Source organism: Cyprinodon tularosa, unplaced genomic scaffold (assembly GCF_016077235.1).
Source record: "Cyprinodon tularosa strain WSP-4 unplaced genomic scaffold, ASM1607723v1 ctg807, whole genome shotgun sequence".
Taxonomy (NCBI): domain Eukaryota; kingdom Metazoa; phylum Chordata; class Actinopteri; order Cyprinodontiformes; family Cyprinodontidae; genus Cyprinodon; species Cyprinodon tularosa.
The window spans coordinates 131,459-151,193 of NW_024039571.1; the positions used below are offsets into that span (position 1 = coordinate 131,459).

Here is a 19,735-nt window from a genome sequence, read left to right on the forward strand (position 1 = left end):
GTGCTGATGTCATCGGACAGGATGGATCTCAGTGGGAGGTGGACCTTGTTTCAGCACTGGTTGCTACGGGCAACGGTGCATCCGTTTTTGCATTTGAGACGTTTTGGGTTCAGAAGTGCGGATAGTTGATCAAAATCTTCCAGTTTTAATGCGGGTCTCATTTCACCTTCATCCTTTTAAGCAATCATCACAGCCGCCCACCAGAACAGCTTAAATGTTTCAGGTGTTTTTGGTGCCGTCTGGGAAGACTTCCTTCCTTCCTCAGGTTTAACTCATTTAGTGCCAGTGACGGTAATAGTGTTTTGTTCTAAGCGGCGTCTCTTTCCATAGTATTTCTAGTTAAGGTTGAGCCGACATCAAGCTTCAACTCGGACGCTGTTACACGCTCATAGCTTTAACTAGTTTCACTTCAATATTAACCAATAAAGTCTAGGATGTATATTTTATCCAATACTTTGATATTTGATTTGAAAGCCACAATCAGCCCATTCTATGGTGTTTTTCTAGACTAGAAGGTACGGTGGCCGTACAGCTGTACCCACCGTGGGAAACGTTCCTCCACAGCGCTCACTTCAGCAGAAAATCTAGAAAGGTTGCTTTCACCGCTTATTTGAAATCTCAGGATGTATTTTGCCTATTAATTTTAGTCGTTAAGCATAATTTTGTTCTACAGGAAATAATTTTTGAGGAAAGGTCATCACCCTTCAGCCTCCAACTGTTGGAGTTTATGGAGGTTTAACTTAAAGACACATTTAGAAAGCCTTAAATTCTGGGCTTCATTTAAAGCAGTGAGGATCAAAGTCCTCAGGTTTCTGAAAATGGAAGACGTTCAGTTCTATTCAGTGTATTTCTATAGCTCCAATTCACCTCAGATCACTTTATAGATCCAGATCATCCAGTCAGATTGATTCAAAGTTTTCTAAGGAAAACCAGCTGATTGCATCGACTCATTGACTCTTCAGCAATCCCTCACACTAAGCATGCTTGTAGCGACAGTGGAGAGGAAAAACTCCCTTTAACAGAGAGTAAATCTGAATCCTGCAGTGTTTCTGCTCCATTTGTTCCTTTTTTCCCTCCATTGAAGGAGAGATTTATGTACAGATTAAAGTGACATATGTAGATGTTCATACATAGAATAGAGATGCATAAACTAAACCATATTTGGACACTGGAGAATATTCACTGCATATTAAGTATGTTTTTGGGTGGAGCTGTAGAGTTTTCATCTAGAGGAAAGTTTATTTTTCTAGTTAATATTAAATAAATTATTCCTCTGATGTTTGAAATGTTTTGAAATGGAGACTTAATACCAGGAACTGTTGAATGAAATTAAATCATTGTTGATTTTAAATAAATAAACTTCTATTCCTCTCCTTTTATTTGTCATTTTTAATTTCCAGGATTAGTCCTGTTACAGTAGCTGCATCAATTGAACAAACTGGTGCGCCACCTGGTGGCCAGCAGGGGTGACAGTCTGCCACTGAGGCCTTCTGTCTTCACAGCTTCAAAGGATGTCTAAGTAACAAAGTTTAATCCTTAAAATGTAAAATAATTAGATCATAGAGCTACATGCATAGAGTGGCTGGTTAATCAGAGCAGTTTATGCTGGAGCTTCAGAATTCAGTTGCTCTAAATTTCCACATCGATGTTTTTTTCCCTCCCACAGTGTTTAATGAATGGAAATGTTCTTTTACTGCTAAGCTGCTGGTTCACTGAGAGCTGCACTAAATAGAATGACCTTTCTCTGAACAAAATGGCCGTAAAGGCGTGAGAAGCCCGGCGTGATGCCGTCCGCTGGTTTCTGACTGTTGGGAAACTTCTACCATACTGGGACTGAACCGGCTTCCTGATGACTTCGTCCAACTGCTTCCCCTCATTAGCCCCCGCCCCATGTAGGGCGGCCATCTTGGATCAGACCACAGTGCAGTCAGAATGAACAGGAGGAGCCTTTGATCTCATTTTAATCCCATGAAAGACGAGTCAGAGATAATATTACAATAATCTGACACGTCACTTAAAAGACCAAAACTAATTCTAAAATATAAACATATATGAGAGATATTTACTGATTAAAGAACAAATGTCTCATGTTCATAAATGATTAAAAAAAGAGTTTTGGAAGAAGTTTAGACAAATGAGAGAAAGCCTTTAGTGAGACTACATAAATTTAGCATTCGTTAAGGTTTGACAGAAAAGGCTCGACAATGAAAACTAATTTAAAAGAATGAAATAACTATTCTCTTTTGTAAATCACATTACGACTACTGATCTCTATTTGTGCACTGGATTGCTGATTGCCTGAAAAAAGTGAAGCCACCGGCCGCCATGTTGGTACTCCCCACTCCCACAGTGGCAGTAAAATGCCTCCATGTGCATCATTTAGCTGCTAAAACCAGGAAGACGTTCCTCAGGTCATTTCCCAGTCTGAATGAACTAAGCAATAAATCCATCTATAGCCGACTATAGTCTGCAGACTAACATTAGTCTGGCTATCTCAGACTGACTCAAGTCATATCATCAACACATGTTTAAATAATACCAATATATGGATTTGTATATTATGTTATATGATTTATAGACTTCATAATGACTGCAATGTGATGGCCCGATTTATTTATTTTGAGTTAAAGTTAATCTATTGATGCTATGAAAAAGTCTGAAAATGACATCATCAATGTTCAATCCTGTAGCTCAAGGATAGTTTCCGTTGCGACCGGTTTGACTAGGGAGTACCAATATGGCGGCCGGCGGCCCCGTGCTACCAACAAGCGATCAGTGGTTACAGCAAATTTTCCTCTATAGATCATAATACTCATTATCAAAGAGCAATCCTTTAAAATACTGAATAAAAATACATATTATTTGTAAAACATGTAAAACTTTTTGTTTATTATATTAATATTTAATTGCAAACTATATAACTTCATATATCTCATCCAGTTTGAGTTCAGTTTCAATAGTTTTTAATCTGAATAAATCTGTAATTTAACTGAAAGGTAGTTTTGGTCTTTTAAGTTGTTGTGACGTGTCAGATTATTGTAATATTATTTCTGACTCCTCTTTCATGGGATCTAAATTAGATCTAAGGCTCTTCCTGTTTATTCTGACTGCAGCAGAATGATCTGTAGGCCCATCCAAGATGGCCGCCCTCTAGGCACGTCAGACAGCGTCCAATGAGGCGTCTGCGTTTATAATGTCCATAGCTGCCTCCATCATCGTCTAGTGAGGGTTTGATGAGGCATCTGGAAGCTATAGCAGAATACTGACACCTGCTGGGCATTTACAGACACTACAGGCAGCTGATTGGACAGAATGAACTGAACTGAATTGAATTGATGACCTAGAACTGGCGACCCCCCTCCCCTCTGTCCAGGGTGGAACCCGCCCCCCTCTCTGTCTGATGAATGGACCTAGAACAATGATTTCATTCTATTATTTCATATCTATGTTTAAATTGAAAATATATTTGATAATTTTAGATGCAGCCAATAAATAATGTAAACATTTATCATAATGTGAAAATTTAGGGGAAAATGTGAATGAGGATTTTAAATGATCATTTTAAAACAATAAGTGCATTAAAAACAGTGAATAAACTAAGAGTCAATTAGAATTTAACTTTAATTTAGATAAGAGTGAATAACTGAGAGAAAAAGGATGACACTACGAGAAAATTAAAATAAAATCTCAGAAGTCTAACTTTAATCTCAGAGTTCTGTCTGAATTCTGACAGCTAGATAGAGTGCTCCACATCTCTGCCTTCATGGTGCCCATCTACATTACGTTCCACAATTCTCAGAAAAAAGTCAGACTTCTGAGATTGAGAAAAAGACTTTTGAGTAGATATCAGAGCAGCGACGTCGTTCCAAAAGTTCTGGGAGACATTTACAAAGAAGAAGAAAGGAAGTTTCTGGAGTTTAGCCGATTGACTAATGGAAATATTTAGACCCGCAGTAATAATCTCTGTAAAGGACTGTTTCTTCTCTTGACCCAGATGACTTGGTCAATTATAGACCTATATCCAATCTTCCTTTCTTATCCAAAATTCTTGAGAAAGTAGTTGCCAAACAAGTTTGCGATCACTTCCACCATAATGAACTTTTTGAAGAGTTTCAGTCTGGCTTTAGAGCTCATCATAGCACTGAAACAGCTCTGGTGAAAGTCACTAATGATATTCTCATGGCCTCAGATAATGGACTTGTATCTGTGCTCGTCCTGTTGGATCTTAGTGCTGCATTTGATACAGTTGACCATAATATTCTTTTAGAAAGACTTGAATATTTTGTTGGAATTAAAGGAACAGCTCTAGACTGGTTTAAATCTGATCTATCTGATTGAATTCAGTTTGTTCATGTTAATGATAGATCTTCCTCATGCTCCAAGGTTACCTGTGGAGTACCACAGGGATCAGTGCTAGGACCAATTCTCTTTACTTTATACATGCTCCCAATTGGTAGAGTTATTAGACAGCATGGGATTAATTTCCACTGTTATGCTGATGATACCCAGCTATATCTGTCTATAATCCAGATGAAGCTAACCCATTACATAGATTACAGGCATGTCTGAAGACATAAAAACCTGGATGACTCTTAATTTTCTGCTTCTGAATGCAGACAAAACAGAAGTTATAGTCTTTGGACCAGAGTCTCTGAAAAAGAAACTGATTAGCCAGTCACTTCATTTGGATGGGATTAAACTGATTTCAGATAATAAAGTAAAAAATCTTGGTGTTGTTTTTGATCAGGACCTGTCATTTAAATCCCAGATCAAAGAGGTTTCTAGAATTTCCTTCTTTCATCTGAGGAATATTGCAAAAATGAGCAATCTCCTGTCCAGGGGTGATGCTGAGAAACTAGTCTTTGGACCAGAGTCTTTGCTTTTTCTCATAGTAGCTTCATCTGGTCTGTTCCTGTTTGGCTGTGACACTGAGCCTGGTTCTGCTTGAGGTTTCTTCCTGTTCAAAGGGAGTTTTTCCTCTCCACTGTCGCTACAAGCATGCTTAGTGTGAGGGATTGCTGAAGAGTCAATGCAATCAGCTGGTTTTCCTTAGAAAGAAAACTTTGAATCAATCTGACTGGATGATCTGGTGAACTGGAAAGTGACCTGAGATGACATGATGTGAATTGTAGCTATAGAAATAAACTGAATAGAACTGAGAACAAACCTCCTTTTTTAATTAAAATACTTACTATTACTTGCATAAATATAAATGATAAACTTTGATGCTTCTCAAATAAAGTTTTTATTGCTGCTGGCTACATTCCCATGACTCATTGCTTCTCAGTGAGGATGGATCGATCCTTCACAGCCATCGGGGAAGATGGCGCATAAACTGAGATTAAAAATCAACATGTTTAGCTTTCTTTAACCTAGATTAAAGTTCAAAGACGTTAATCTGTGAGGATGTAGCTTTGTTAGATTAAATATCTGCTCCGTTCTAAAGATTTTACTGAGTTTTATAAAAAGAAATGTAGACGTTAGCATAAATGAAACACAGCCACGCGGTTCACTGCAGGTTTCTTTATAAAAGATGGCGTCTCATGTGTTCTTCATCATCATCATCTTCATCATCCTACATTTCACTACCGACTCCTGAAACCCAATCGTCTCGTATGCGGCGCCGTGTCTCGTATCCGTTTGTTAAAAATAAGCAGCAATATTTATGGTTATTTAGAAAAAAAAATAAGGGCTTATTTTTTTAAGTTCATTTTTTCACTTTGTAATTCATTCATTTATAAAAGTCTAACTTTGTTTAATAAATAGTTAGTTTGGAGCTAAATATTTAGTTTGCAAAATAAATATTTATTTAACAAAGTCAGATTAGTATAAATGAATGAATTAAAACAATAAACCTTATTTTTCTCTAAATAACCATAAATATTGCTGCTAATTTTTGACAGCTTTCCAAATGAAAGTCACCAAACCAGCTTAAAGTGGCTGATTTTCTCCAGAGGTCCCTGAAGGCATCTTACGTCACAGTTTAGTGTTCATGGTTTCAGTGCTGACTGACTTTAAATTACATCCATCAATCAAAGTCATAAAAAAACTGCTGAAAAACGCTTAAATACGTTAAAATAAAAATAAAAGCAGCAGAGTTTAGAGAGAAGCTAGTGGACATCACCCACATCAGTGGTTTTATACCCCCCCCCACCCCCCCATTTAAAAATCACATCAGATTAATAATCCCCTAATTTCCAACAGATTTTTTTAGCACTGCACACTTTTCCTAAAGGATCAAAAACACACAGAGGTAAAAATGTAAGGCATCGGGTTGTGACTCCTCCCCTCACGGCGGCAGATGGCGGGTCGTCTGATCCCGCTTTGTCTCTGCGTTCGTTCACAGCATCATTCAACAACATGGCGGCCAGAGAGCGTCCGCCCCCGTGGGGGAGGAAACTTCAACAGCGCCTCGCAGACAATCTGACGTTCTTCCCTGGTCCCGCTTCTCTAGCAGAGATCAGAGACGTAATCAAAGTCCCCGAAGCTCTCCTGGTCTCTGCGGGAGAGCGTGCGCGGCTCCCGCGGGGGCGTCAGCGCCGGGGGCTCCATGGTGAACTCTTCGTCGAAGTTGCTGACGTCTTCCTTGCCGCGGATAGAAGGGACAAAGGGAGGCGGGACCTTCTTCTGCAGCAAAGCCTCCCAGTCCACGTTCTGACGGAGGAGAGCAGCGTTAAGGAGGAGAGCAGCTCATTGGACGCTCAGTCTGACGTGGACTTACTCTGAAAAATGGCTGCTTCTTCACTTCCTCTGCATCCTTCTCCCCGGATCCCAACCGTCGCTCCGGATTCCTCCGTAAGAGCTGCAGACAACAAGCGACCAATCACAGCGTCCGTTAAAACCAACAAACCGCATCACAGAGAATCGACTTCTGCTTCATTCTCTGACACCTTCCCTAAACATGGCGGTTGCTATGGTAACCAAACCTGCAGCCTTCTATGGTTCTTACTCGTCTCATGATGCCGATGGCCTCCGTGGAGAGGAAGCGGGGATAGCGGACTTCGTCGTTCACGATGCTGTCGAACACTTCCTCTTCATCATCACCAGGAAACGGCGACTAGAGAAACGAAATGGCGGTTAGATTAACATGGCCGCCATGAGGAGGGAGTAGAAACGTGCTTCGCTGGACGTTGATCTGGTCCGTCTGTAAAACAGCCTCTACTAGTGAACAGCATCACTAAATGCTCGCACCAGGAGGAGGAGCCTGAACTCCAATTGATGCTTCTAAATACTAAAAAGGAGAACAAATAAAATATCTTATTTTTTTAAATTCGTCTCTTTTTATCCAGCAGGATTGAAGCAACATTCCCTAAAAACAGTCGCTTCTCTACATCAACGTCTTTGTCCAGTTTTCCTCCTTTCAAACAGAGAGGTTTGCTCACTTCCTGTTGCCTGAGCCAATCAGGCGAGTGTTTCCATGGTTACCCTGTTTTCTGAGAGTAAAAAGGCAGAAGGAGCCAATCAGCATCTGGTCTGAGGTTGGTTCCAGTGTCGTTAACGTTTCTGGCTCTGGAGGCCGTGACATCATCAATGACCCCTCACCCCCCCACCATGGACTGTTCTCCCTGCTGCCCTCTGGGAAGAGGCTTCCCAGCATTCAATGCAGGACCAGCAGGTTCTGCAGCAGCTTCTTCCCCACCGCCATCACACTGATGAACTGATGAGGAAACTCAATCATGTTTCAGACTCTGCATCTCACTGATAAAACCAACTGCATATTTGCATCATTTATATTAATGCTCTGAACTTCCAGATCAATGCAGGTTTTTTTGCTTCATGTTTTTTCTCCCAAACTGTTTATATTTGATCACTGCTGAACTTTAAAGAATGAAAATGTTCATTTAAAGTCTGAAAGCTGCAGTAAGTGAAATTTCATTTTGTAAACACTCTGTCTTTGCGTTCACTGCGACACCTACGCAGACGACCTGGTTTCAAAGTATAAATCACATAAATCAGTCTGAGGATGTTAGATAAATCTGAACCTTTCTTCTTGCACAAAGTGCCTCCTTCTCATCTTCCAGAAACTCTTGACCCAAAGAAAAGGAGCCAAACCTCATTAATTAGAGAAACTTTATCAGAAATGTGAGCAAATGAAGTCTGTTTAGAAAAGATCTGCTTTGAGGTGAATCCATGGAAGGAATGAGATATTCCAGCCAGAGGAGCAGCTGCACAGCCGGAGCAGACAGAGTCCTTCCTGCCTTCATTAAAGGAATAGTACACCCAAAACATGATTAGCCTTCATTTTCTACTCACCCCCATGCTGAACAACACTCTGGAGTACTTTTTTGATATCTCGAATGCATCTGGAGATCTGGGAGGCTTCTTGCTGTCTGCTGACATTCAAATAATGGAGGTCTATGGCGCCCGAGGCAGAAAGGTCCATAAAAGTCCACAAAAAACGTGTCAATATTCCTCCATACTGCTCGTCCAATGTATTCCAAGTGTCCTGAGTGGGTAGCGTCCAGAATTTACTCGAAACGAAGTCATTTAGAATGTTTTTAGAGCATAAACAGTAGTGTATAGGATTTCCTAAAAGCGCGTTCACGAGTTTACGGAAGCCGGCAGACCAAACCAGCGCATTCAGCTCGGCAAAGAACTCATGCTCTTCCTCAACACTGAAGTCCTCAGAAATTTTTCTTTCGTTGTTTCTTTCTTTGCACAGGTAAACAGCACATTTCTTCTTCTACGCTTGCATTATCGGCAGAGCAGACGCTGAATGCGCACTTTCATCTGGTTTGGTCTGCCGCGGCTTCCGTAGACTCGTGAACGCGCTTTCAGGAAATCCTATACACTACTGTTTATGCTCTAAAAACATTCTAAATGACTTCGTTTCGAGTAAATTCTGGACGCTACCCACTCAGGACACTTGGAATACATTGGACGAGCAGTATGGAGGAATATTGACACGTTTTTTGTGGACTTTTATGGACCTTTCTGCCTCGGGCGCCATAGACCTCCATTATTTGAATGTCAGCAGACAGCAAGAAGCCTCCCAGATCTCCAGATGCATTTGAGATATCAAAAAAGTACTCCAGAGTGTTGTTCAGCATGGGGGTGAGTAGAAAATGAAGGCTAATCATGTTTTGGGTGTACTATTCCTTTAAGCTTTAGTTTCTGAGCCCATCGGCTCCAAGCAGTGACCCGTTCTCACCTCCCCCACCAGCATTTCATAGATGAGGACCCCGAGCCCCCACCAGTCCACGGCTCTGGTGTAAGACGTATCCGTCAGAACCTCTGGGGCCAGAAACTCCGGCGTCCCACAGAAGGTACTGGTCCGGTCCCCAAAGCCCATCCCTGCAACCAGAAAGGGAAAATAAAGGGTGACTCTGACCTCTGACCTCTGACCCCGATGTAACGTCCAGCCCACCTTCTTTACACAGCCCAAAGTCTGCGATCTTCACGTAGCCATCGGTGTCCAGCAGCAGGTTATCAAGCTTCAGGTCTCTGGGAGCAAAGGGAAGAAGAACAGACCTTTCCTCACACAAAGTTTCTAACAACAGTTTCTATTCCGGCTCTGCAGCTTCTAGGAGCGGCTCTATAATCCAGAGAATCAAATCAGCTCCAGAAGCTTTGAGCCAAAGCTCTGAGGACGTCCCAGGTCAGACGTGTGGCGACGCGTCACTCACCTGTACACGATCTTATGGTCATGAAGGAACTGGAGTCCAAGAACAACGCAGGCAGCATAGAAGCTGGAAGCAAAGGAACAACCAAAGGTAATCAGAGCTCCAAACATCAGCTCCTCCACCAGCTGCTGTCTCAGCTGTTCCATTCATTCACACTATATTCTCTCCAGAACCGCGTGAACTTAAGGTAAAGAAAACGAATGATTTTCAAACTAAAACCCTTAATGAGGCCATGAAAGAGGCTGGATGCGGTTTCCCAGGCAACAGAGGAAAACCTTCTTGTCCTTATATGGAACAGGAAGAGGCTACGTACACGGCTCGGGGCTCCGTGAAGACGTCCGTGTGGATGTGCATCATCAGGTCGCCTCCCGCCGTGTACTCCATCACGAAGCAAACGTGCTCCGGCGTCTGGAAGCACGCAAACAGGTTGACCAGGAAGGGATGGTGAGACACGTTGACCGTCTCAAAGATGCGCTTCTCACACATCAGACTGGGAGCGAAGAGAGAAAAGCATCAGATGAGCTGCAACGCTGCAGGCGAGGAGATCAGATCCGTCACGCACCTGTCCACCTCATCCCGAGCGATGATGTCACCTTTTTTCAGGGCTTTGATGGCGTACATGGTGCCCGTCTTCCTGTACTCCGACAGCAGCACCTGCAGAAACACAAACGCTCTTCTTTAACCCTTTATAGGACGCTCAGTGAAAACCAACACTTCCAGCCAATAGTTTCATTTTAAACTTTTATAACATTCAGAAAATCTGGATATTTTGATGGGAAAAATGTATGTCCATGTAATAAAAACTTTCCCGAATATATTAAGAAAAATTACAAAAGTGCTTCTAGAAGAAATTGATGAGAAACATTTTATTTGGTCCAACAAAACCTTAGAGGCATTAATGATCCTGGAACGGACAGGTTTTAGTTTAGAAACATAAATATCATTTTTAACAAGGATTATTAACTTTTAACTTTATTTTCCATCCATTCATGTCCTGACACGCTTAAACCCAAGTGGGGTCGACCACTTTACTTTTTAACTTTTAATTAACTTTTGATTTTTTAACTCTTTTTTTTTCATCTTCATTTCCAATTAGTAATCTATCATTCAAGGATTCATCTAATTGGTCAAATGTCAAAATCAGATGTAGAGCTATGTAGCAGGATCTGCTGAATGGATGGACATAGATCTAGTGCTTCTAGATCTCACTGAGGGGTGGGGGGGATATCAGAAACACTAACCTGCCCTATAAAGATTTAAGCCGAGCAAACATGACGTCTCTAAAGCTACTTTTTCATCTTTTGTTTTTAAAATAAATAACCAATAAGGATTTTGATCCAATATGATGGAATCAAACCCACTTTGATCATTTATTATATTTTAGAATAATATTAAAATAATAATAATAATGATGCTCAGAGAGAGAACAGCAGCTGATCAGAACATCCCCAATAATAATGTGATATAGAGACATAGATTTAGAGCAAAAGGAGCATATCTATGTTCAAAGGTGGGTAAAGAATGGACAGATTTATTCATCCACTAAAAAAGGAGGATTATTCTGTTCTCAGATTTTCTACGTTCATATTTAGGATCAGTTTATTTTTGCGTCTCATTTGATCAATAAAATCATTTCTATGTATTTCTACTATAAACTCTAATAATCAGCGTCTTTATTAAACAGCATGAATTATATTAATGACAACAATAATTATTCTGATAGGAATTAAAATAATTAAATAAAGTTTTAACAATTTTTTATTTGATGTCTGGGATTAAATGATTCCATCCGAAATACGAATTTTCTTGTGATTCTGAATTTGAAAGTTTTAAATCCTCATTTGGTGAATTTAATGATTCCCATCTAACTGGAATGGAAGGAATAAAACTGGACTGGTTTGTTTAGGAAGGTAAAGATGGCGGTGAAAATGTGAGCCAGCTTTCCCCGCCTCAGGTTAGGACGGGGCCCCGTCCCGTCTAGAAGCGGCCCTGCTAGCAAGGCTCAGCGATAAACACTTTGAACCAAGGTGGACATAAAGCTTCATTCCTTCTGATTCCGTTGATAAAGTATAAAATCATCTTTTTATGATGTGATTTATTTGAAGCAGGAAGAACCAGAAACCCAGGTTTACCTTCCCAAAGTGGCCCCTCCCCAACACAGCAATCAGCCTGAAGTCCTGCAGGGACAGCGGTCCTTTCCTTTGCCTGAGGACAACAGGAACCATCAACAGACCATTTTAAAAACACCATAGAACTAACAGCATAGAAGCTGCCCACGCCGTGTCTGTACCTGCCGGCGGACGGGGTTCGGACAGGGGACTCGGGGACCAGAGGAGAGAGGGACTCGATGTCCGCTGGGGGGTCCTTTCAGAGAACGGTAGGAGGCAGACATGAGGAAACAGGGTGAGGAAGACGAGGCTGGGAGGAAAACATCTGTGCTGCTTTCTCTGACCTTAAAATATGCGTCCATCTTATTCTGACATTTCAAATGAATATTTCTTCCTTTTAAATGAGAATAAAAGTTAAAATGATCCCTGATGACACACCTCCCCCACATCCCGACTGTCCTCCCTCTCTATCTGCCTCAGTGGAGTCACAGTGTCCGTCTCTCTCCGGTAGTCTCCTCTGATCGGAGACTCGTTGTCCAGACTCAGTTTCTCCACTGAGATCTCCCTGAAAGTTTGACACGAACAGAGACGTTGCCACGGCGACGGACAGACAAAACACAACAGGAGCATTTAGACACGCCCGGTCACCGGGAGAGACAGGATAGAGGATGGAGGGAAGGCGTTTGGGCGGTGGCGGCTCTCACCCGGGGCCCAGACTCAGGCTGTGAGCGTTGGGACTGTAGGTTCCAGAGTTGTTCACCGTGGGGATGGCGTTCCGGAGCAGCCGCACCCACGTCCCGATGTCCACGTTCATCTGGCGCGCCCGAAGGAACGCCTTCCCTGGAGGACCAAGCATGGAGAGTCTGAGCTTCGCATCTTTATACGCTTTGAATCTTTGAAAGTCATTACAGCGCGTTTTAAAAAGCACCGCCCCTTTAAAGGTTACTGAGGTCGACCTTAATGGGTCACAGAATGCGTGACCATCATCATAGATGAATAACGAAGGTTCAGGGGGTGAAAGGGACATTTAAACTCCATCAACTCCTCCTTTCTCTGCAAATCTCACTATTCTAAACTTCCACCATAAAACAGTGAATCCAAACGAAGCTCAGAGTGACGTAAACTCAGGGATGTTGCCTTATTTGGTTCTGGTCTGGACTTTTATAACACCCAGAAATTAACATCCATCCCAGCCCACTGGGTCACGGCCCAGGAACATGAATAGAGGAAGATGGCAGACAGCAGTTTAGCTGTTCAGCCTACAGGTGGGTTTACTGCTACAGAATTACAGAGCAGGAAGTTTCTCTATTGAAGATGAACCACGGGAGGAAATGCAGCGTTCCAGGCTGACCGGAGGAAGAGGAACATTTTCAGTCTTCCCAAGGATCCAAAGACTCGACAGGCATGGATTATTTTAGTCCACCTGAAGATTCCTGCAAAGTTTGATGCTCAGATGTTCATTTGCTCAAAGCATTTTACTGAAGACAGATTTCAAAATGTTGGACGGTTCTAAGCAGGATTTGCTAAACTTCTTTTAGTGAAACGAGGAGCTGTTCCCACCATGAGGCCGTCAGCAGCTAGAAGGATGACTGTGTCGCTAAGCTGTTGATAGCAATGCTAGCAGATCTATGGTGAGCAGGTTTGCTGGGCTGGTATGGTTTTTATGCTTTTTAGAGGCGGGAAAACCCCGAGCATTAACTGATTCACCACTAGAGGGAGCCAAACATAAACAGAAGTGTGTCTCTTTCCCACCGTGCTGCTTTGAGAAGACTTTCTTCTGTCTCTGGAGGCGAGGGACTCTCTCGATGACCGGGTTGAAGAAGGTCACCTGGAAACAGCCCAGGTGTTTGCGTCAGCTCGTTGGAGAAGCACAGGATGTTGTGATAAAGGTTCATCCAGGTGTACCTCAGCCAGCAGCAGGCCCTGAGGCTCCAGCTCCACCTGGACTCGGTGCTTCTGGTTGTCCAGGAACTCCTCCAGCTTCAGGTACTTCAGGGCGCACAGCGAGCGATAATCCTTCCAGTAAACCGCGATCTCCAGCTCTCTGGACTGAAACACACACGGTCGTTTCCTTCGTTTTTTACGATGCATTTACTCTGGGGGGGGGGGGGGGGGGGGGGGGGGGGGGGTATACTAACCCGTTCCAGCTCCACAGTGAAGGTCTGGTCCCAGGCCTGCTCTCCCACCGTCCTCCAAGCCGTCTGTCCCACCACCGTGTTATCCAGCTTCAGCACGGCGCTAACCTCAGCTAAAAGCAGCAGACATGACTTCCTGTAGCACAGAACTGCAGATAGATCTGCTGATTCTAGTCTTTTAATCTGACTTTGTTGAAATAAAAGTCAGGAAGTCTTTTCTGAAGCTTTAATCAACATCTTTTGATTTCTTTGGTGTTTCTGTGAACCACTGCCTCCTGGTTAAACAGACTGCTGCTGCATTTCTATCCTAAAAGTCTATTAATTATTAACATTAGCAGGAATTCACAGACTGCCAAACATTTGTTGCATATCTAGCATTAAGGATCTAGCATTAAGGATCTAGCATTAAGGGTCTAGCATTAAGGAGCTAGCATTAAGGATCTAGCATTAAGGATCTAGCATCAAGGGTCTAGCATTAAGGGTCTAGCATTAAGGGTCTAGTATTAAGGATCTAGCATTAAGGGTCTAGTATTAAGGGTCTAGCATTAAGGATCTAGCATTAAGGATCTAGCATTAAGGATCTAGCATTAAGGATCTAGCATTAAGGGTCTAGCATTAAGGGTCTAGCATTAAGGGTCTAGTATTAAGGGTCTAGCATTTAGGATCTAGCATTAAGGGTCTAGCATTAAGGGTCTAGCATTAAGGGTCTAGTATTAAGGGTCTAGCATTTAGGATCTAGCATTAAGGGTCTAGCATTAAGGGTCTAGCATTTAGGATCTAGCATTAAGGGTCTAGCATTAAGGGTCTAGCATTTAGGATCTAGCATTAAGGATCTAGCATTAAGGGTCTAGCATTAAGGGTCTAGCATTAAGGATCTAGCATTAAGGGTCTAGCATTAAGGATCTAGCATTAAGGGTCTAGCATTTAGGATCTAGCATCAAGGATCTAGTATTAAGGGTCTAGCATTAAGGGTCTAGTATTTAGGATCTAGCATTAAGGGTCTGGCATCAAGGGTCTAGTATTAAGGGTCTAGCATTTAGGATCTAGCATTAAGGGTCTAGCATTAAGGGTCTAGCATTTAGGATCTAGCATCAAAGATCTAGTATTTAGGATCTAGCATTAAGGGTCTAGCATTAAGGGTCTAGCATTAAGGATCTAGCATTAAGGGTCTGGCATTAAGGGTCTAGCATTAAGGGTCTAGCATTAAGGGTCTAGCATTAAGGATCTAGCATTAAGGGTCTGGCATTAAGGGTCTAGCATTAAGGGTCTGGCATTAAGGGTCTGGCATTAAGGGTCTAGCATTAAGGGTCTAGCATTAAGGGTCTAGTATTTAGGATCTAGCATTAAGGGTCTAGCATTAAGGGTCTAGCATTAAGGGTCTAGCATTAAGGGTCTAGCATTAAGGATCTAGCATTAAGGGTCTAGCATTAAGGGTCTAGCATTAAGGATCTAGCATTAAGGGTCTAGCATTAAGGGTCTAGCATTAAGGATCTAGCATTAAGGGTCTAGCATTAAAGGTCTAGTATTTAGGATCTAGCATTAAGGGTCTAGCATTAAGGGTCTAGCATTAAGGATCTAGCATTAAGGATCTAGCATTAAGGGTCTAGCAATAAGGATCTAGCATTAAGGGTCTAGCATTAAGGGTCTAGCATTAAGGATCTAGCATTAAGGGTCTAGCATTAAGGGTCTAGCATTAAGGATCTAGCATTAAGGGTCTAGCATTAAAGATCTAGCATTAAGGGTCTAGCATTAAGGGTCTAGCATTAAGGATCTAGCATTAAGGGTCTAGCATTAAGGGTCTAGCATTAAGGATCTAGCATTAAGGGTCTGGCATTAAGGGTCTGGCATTAAGGGTCTAGTATTAAGGATCTAGCATTAAGGGTCTAGCATTAAGGGTCTAGCATTAAGGATCTAGCATTAAGGGTCTAGCATTAAGGGTCTGGCATTAAGGGTCTAGTATTAAGGATCTAGCATTAAGGGTCTAGCATTAAGGGTCTAGCATTAAGGGTCTAGCATTAAGGGTCTAGCATTAAGGATCTAGCATTAAGGGTCTAGCATTAAGGGTCTAGCATTAAGGGTCTAGTATTAAGGATCTAGCATTAAGGGTCTGGCATTAAGGGTCTAGCATTAAGGGTCTAGCATTAAGGGTCTAGCATTAAGGATCTAGCATTAAGGGTCTAGCATTAAGGGTCTAGCATTAAGGATCTAGCATTAAGGGTCTAGCATTAAGGGTCTAGCATTAAGGGTCTAGCATTAAGGATCTAGCATTAAGGGTCTAGCATTAAGGATCTAGCATTAAGGGTCTAGCATTAAGGGTCTAGCATTAAGGATCTGGCATTAAGGGTCTAGTATTAAGGATCTAGCATTAAGGGTCTAGCATTAAGGGTCTGGCATTAAGGGTCTAGTATTAAGGATCTAGCATTAAGGGTCTAGCATTAAGGGTCTAGCATTAAGGGTCTAGCATTAAGGGTCTGGCATTAAGGGTCTAGTATTAAGGATCTAGCATTAAGGGTCTAGCATTAAGGGTCTAGCATTAAGGATCTAGCATTAAGGGTCTAGCATTAAGGGTCTAGCATTAAGGGTCTGGCATTAAGGGTCTAGTATTAAGGATCTAGTATTAAGGGTCTAGTATTAAGGGTCTAGCATTAAGGGTCTAGTATTAAGGATCTAGTATTAAGGGTCTAGTATTAAGGGTCTAGCATTAAGGGTCTAGTATTAAGGGTCTGGCATTAAGGGTCTGGCATTAAGGGTCTAGTATTAAGGATCTAGCATTAAGGATCTAGCATTAAGGGTCTAGCATTAAGGGTCTAGCATTAAGGATCTAGCATTAAGGGTCTAGCATTAAGGGTCTAGCATTAAGGGTCTAGCATTAAGGGTCTGGCATTAAGGGTCTAGTATTAAGGATCTAGTATTAAGGGTCTAGTATTAAGGATCTAGCATTAAGGGTCTGGCATTAAGGGTCTAGTATTAAGGATCTAGTATTAAGGGTCTAGCATTAAGGATCTAGCATTAAGGGTCTGGCATTAAGGGTCTAGTATTAAGGATCTAGTATTAAGGGTCTAGTATTAAGGGTCTAGCATTAAGGGTCTAGTATTAAGGATCTAGTATTAAGGGTCTAGTATTAAGGGTCTAGCATTAAGGGTCTAGTATTAAGGGTCTGGCATTAAGGGTCTGGCATTAAGGGTCTAGTATTAAGGATCTAGCATTAAGGGTCTAGCATTAAGGGTCTGGCATTAAGGGTCTAGTATTAAGGATCTAGCATTAAGGGTCTAGCATTAAGGGTCTAGCATTAAGGATCTAGCATTAAGGATCTAGCATTAAGGGTCTAGCATTAAGGGTCTAGCATTAAGGATCTGGCATTAAGGGTCTAGCATTAAGGGTCTGGCATTAAGGGTCTGGCATTAAGGGTCTAGTATTAAGGATCTAGCATTAAGGGTCTAGCATTAAGGGTCTGGCATTAAGGGTCTAGTATTAAGGATCTAGCATTAAGGGTCTAGCATTAAGGGTCTAGCATTAAGGATCTAGCATTAAGGGTCTAGCATTAAGGGTCTAGCATTAAGGGTCTGGCATTAAGGGTCTAGTATTAAGGATCTAGTATTAAGGGTCTAGTATTAAGGGTCTAGCATTAAGGGTCTAGTATTAAGGATCTAGTATTAAGGGTCTAGTATTAAGGGTCTAGCATTAAGGGTCTAGCATTAAGGGTCTGGCATTAAGGGTCTAGTATTAAGGATCTAGCATTAAGGGTCTAGCATTAAGGGTCTAGCATTAAGGATCTAGCATTAAGGGTCTAGCATTAAGGGTCTGGCATTAAGGGTCTAGTATTAAGGATCTAGCATTAAGGGTCTAGCATTAAGGGTCTAGCATTAAGGGTCTAGCATTAAGGATCTAGCATTAAGGGTCTAGCATTAAGGGTCTAGCATTAAGGGTCTAGCATTAAGGGTCTAGTATTAAGGGTCTAGTATTAAGGGTCTAGCATTAAGGGTCTAGCATTAAGGGTCTAGTATTAAGGGTCTAGCATTAAGGGTCTAGCATTAAGGGTCTGGCATTAAGGGTCTAGTATTAAGGGTCTAGCATTAAGGATCTAGCATTAAGGGTCTAGTATTAAGGGTCTAGCATTAAGGATCTAGCATTAAGGGTCTAGCATTAAGGGTCTAGGATTAAGGGTCTAGCATTAAGGGTCTAGTATTAAGGATCTAGCATTAAGGGTCTGGCATTAAGGGTCTAGCATTAAGGGTCTAGCATTAAGGGTCTAGCATTAAGGATCTAGCATTAAGGGTCTAGCATTAAGGGTCTAGCATTAAGGATCTAGCATTAAGGGTCTAGCATTAAGGGTCTAGCATTAAGGGTCTAGCATTAAGGATCTAGCATTAAGGGTCTAGCATTAAGGGTCTAGCATTAAGGGTCTAGCATTAAGGGTCTAGCATTAAGGGTCTAGCATTAAGGATCTAGCATTAAGGGTCTAGCATTAAGGGTCTAGCATTAAGGATCTAGCATTAAGGATCTAGCATTAAGGGTCTGGCATTAAGGGTCTAGTATTAAGGATCTAGCATTAAGGGTCTGGCATTAAGGGTCTAGTATTAAGGATCTAGCATTAAGGATCTAGCATTAAGGGTCTAGCATTAAGGATCTAGCATTAAGGATCTAGCATTAAGGATCTAGCATTAAGGGTCTATCCTGGCCAGTGACTCATGCAGCGCCTTACAGGAGAGCTCCTCCACCTTGCTGGGCGTCTTCCCGCTGACGGAGCCGCTGCGTCCGTACAGCCCTTTGCTTCCCCTCATGAAGGACTTGGTGTCTCCAGGGCTGTAGCACGGCAGCGTGACGGACGAACCTTTGCTGCGACCCGGGACCGTCTCCAGCAGACCCACGCAGCCCAGCAGCTGCACCTGCAGGGTGCCTGGTGACAGAGTGTACAGGTGAAAGAGCGTACAGATGACAGAGCGTACAGGTGACAGAGCGTACAGGCAACAGAGGGTACAGGTGAAAGAGCGTACAGGCGACAGAGCGTACAGGCGGCAGAGCGTACAGGCGGCAGAGCGTACAGGCGACAGAGGGTACAGGCGACAGAGTGTACAGGTGAAAGAGCGTACAGATGACAGAGCGTACAGGTGACAGAGCGTACAGGCAACAGAGGGTACAGGTGAAAGAGCGTACAGGCGACAGAGCGTACAGGCGGCAGAGCGTACAGGTGACAGAGCGTACAGGGGACACAGCGTACAGGTGAAAGAGCGTACAGGCGGCAGAGCGTACAGGCGGCAGAGCGTACAGGCGACAGAGGGTACAGGCGACAGAGCGTACAGGTGAAAGAGCGTACAGATGACAGAGCGTACAGGTGAAAGAGCGTACAGGTGACAGAGCGTACAGGTGAAAGAGCGTACAGGTGACAGAGCGTACAGGCGGCAGAGCGTACAGGCGACAGAGGGTACAGGCGACAGAGCGTACAGGTGAAAGAGCGTACAGGCGGCAGAGCGTACAGGCGGCAGAGCGTACAGGCGGCAAAGCGTACAGGCGACAGAGCGTACAGGTGACAGAGCGTACAGGCGACAGAGCGTACAGGTGACAGAGCGTACAGGTGACAGAGCGTACAGGCGACAGAGGGTACAGGCGACAGAGCGTACAGATGACAGAGCGTACAGGTGACAGAGCGTACAGGCGGCAGAGCGTACAGGCGACAGAGGGTACAGGCGACAGAGCGTACAGGTGAAAGAGCGTACAGGCGGCAGAGCGTACAGGCGACAGAGCGTACAGGTGACAGAGCGTACAGGTGACAGAGCGTACAGGTGACAGAGCGTACAGGTGAAAGAGCGTACAGGCGACAGAGCGTACAGGCGGCAGAGCGTACAGGCGGCAGAGCGTACAGGCGACAGAG

General features: G+C 43.0%; 1 protein-coding gene across 3 annotated transcripts in view; it reads right to left on the reverse strand.

Moving 5' to 3' along the window:
* Positions 1–6,147: 6,147 nt before the first annotated feature.
* Positions 6,148–19,735, reverse strand: part of LOC119774273 (serine/threonine-protein kinase N1-like) — a 53,090-nt gene continuing 39,502 nt past the window's right edge. For 2 of the 3 annotated variants that reach the window (XM_038271707.1, XM_038271706.1), the window contains exons 8-23: positions 18,569–18,763; positions 13,870–13,979; positions 13,637–13,780; positions 13,484–13,559; positions 12,436–12,571; positions 12,170–12,296; positions 11,914–11,987; positions 11,756–11,828; positions 10,186–10,277; positions 9,937–10,113; positions 9,627–9,689; positions 9,368–9,444; positions 9,152–9,294; positions 6,950–7,057; positions 6,722–6,802; positions 6,148–6,654 (exon numbers count right to left, since the gene is read on the reverse strand). In XM_038271707.1, the coding sequence (XP_038127635.1) occupies positions 6,451–6,654; positions 6,722–6,802; positions 6,950–7,057; positions 9,152–9,294; positions 9,368–9,444; positions 9,627–9,689; positions 9,937–10,113; positions 10,186–10,277; positions 11,756–11,828; positions 11,914–11,987; positions 12,170–12,296; positions 12,436–12,571; positions 13,484–13,559; positions 13,637–13,780; positions 13,870–13,979; positions 18,569–18,763 (1,880 nt within the window). In that variant the 3' untranslated portion in view covers positions 6,148–6,450. Of the gene's footprint in view, positions 6,655–6,721; positions 6,803–6,949; positions 7,058–8,188; positions 8,208–9,104; positions 9,295–9,367; positions 9,445–9,626; positions 9,690–9,936; positions 10,114–10,185; positions 10,278–11,755; positions 11,829–11,913; positions 11,988–12,169; positions 12,297–12,435; positions 12,572–13,483; positions 13,560–13,636; positions 13,781–13,869; positions 13,980–18,568; positions 18,764–19,735 lie in introns of those variants that run through there. The other variant, XM_038271708.1, reaches the window with a different exon arrangement.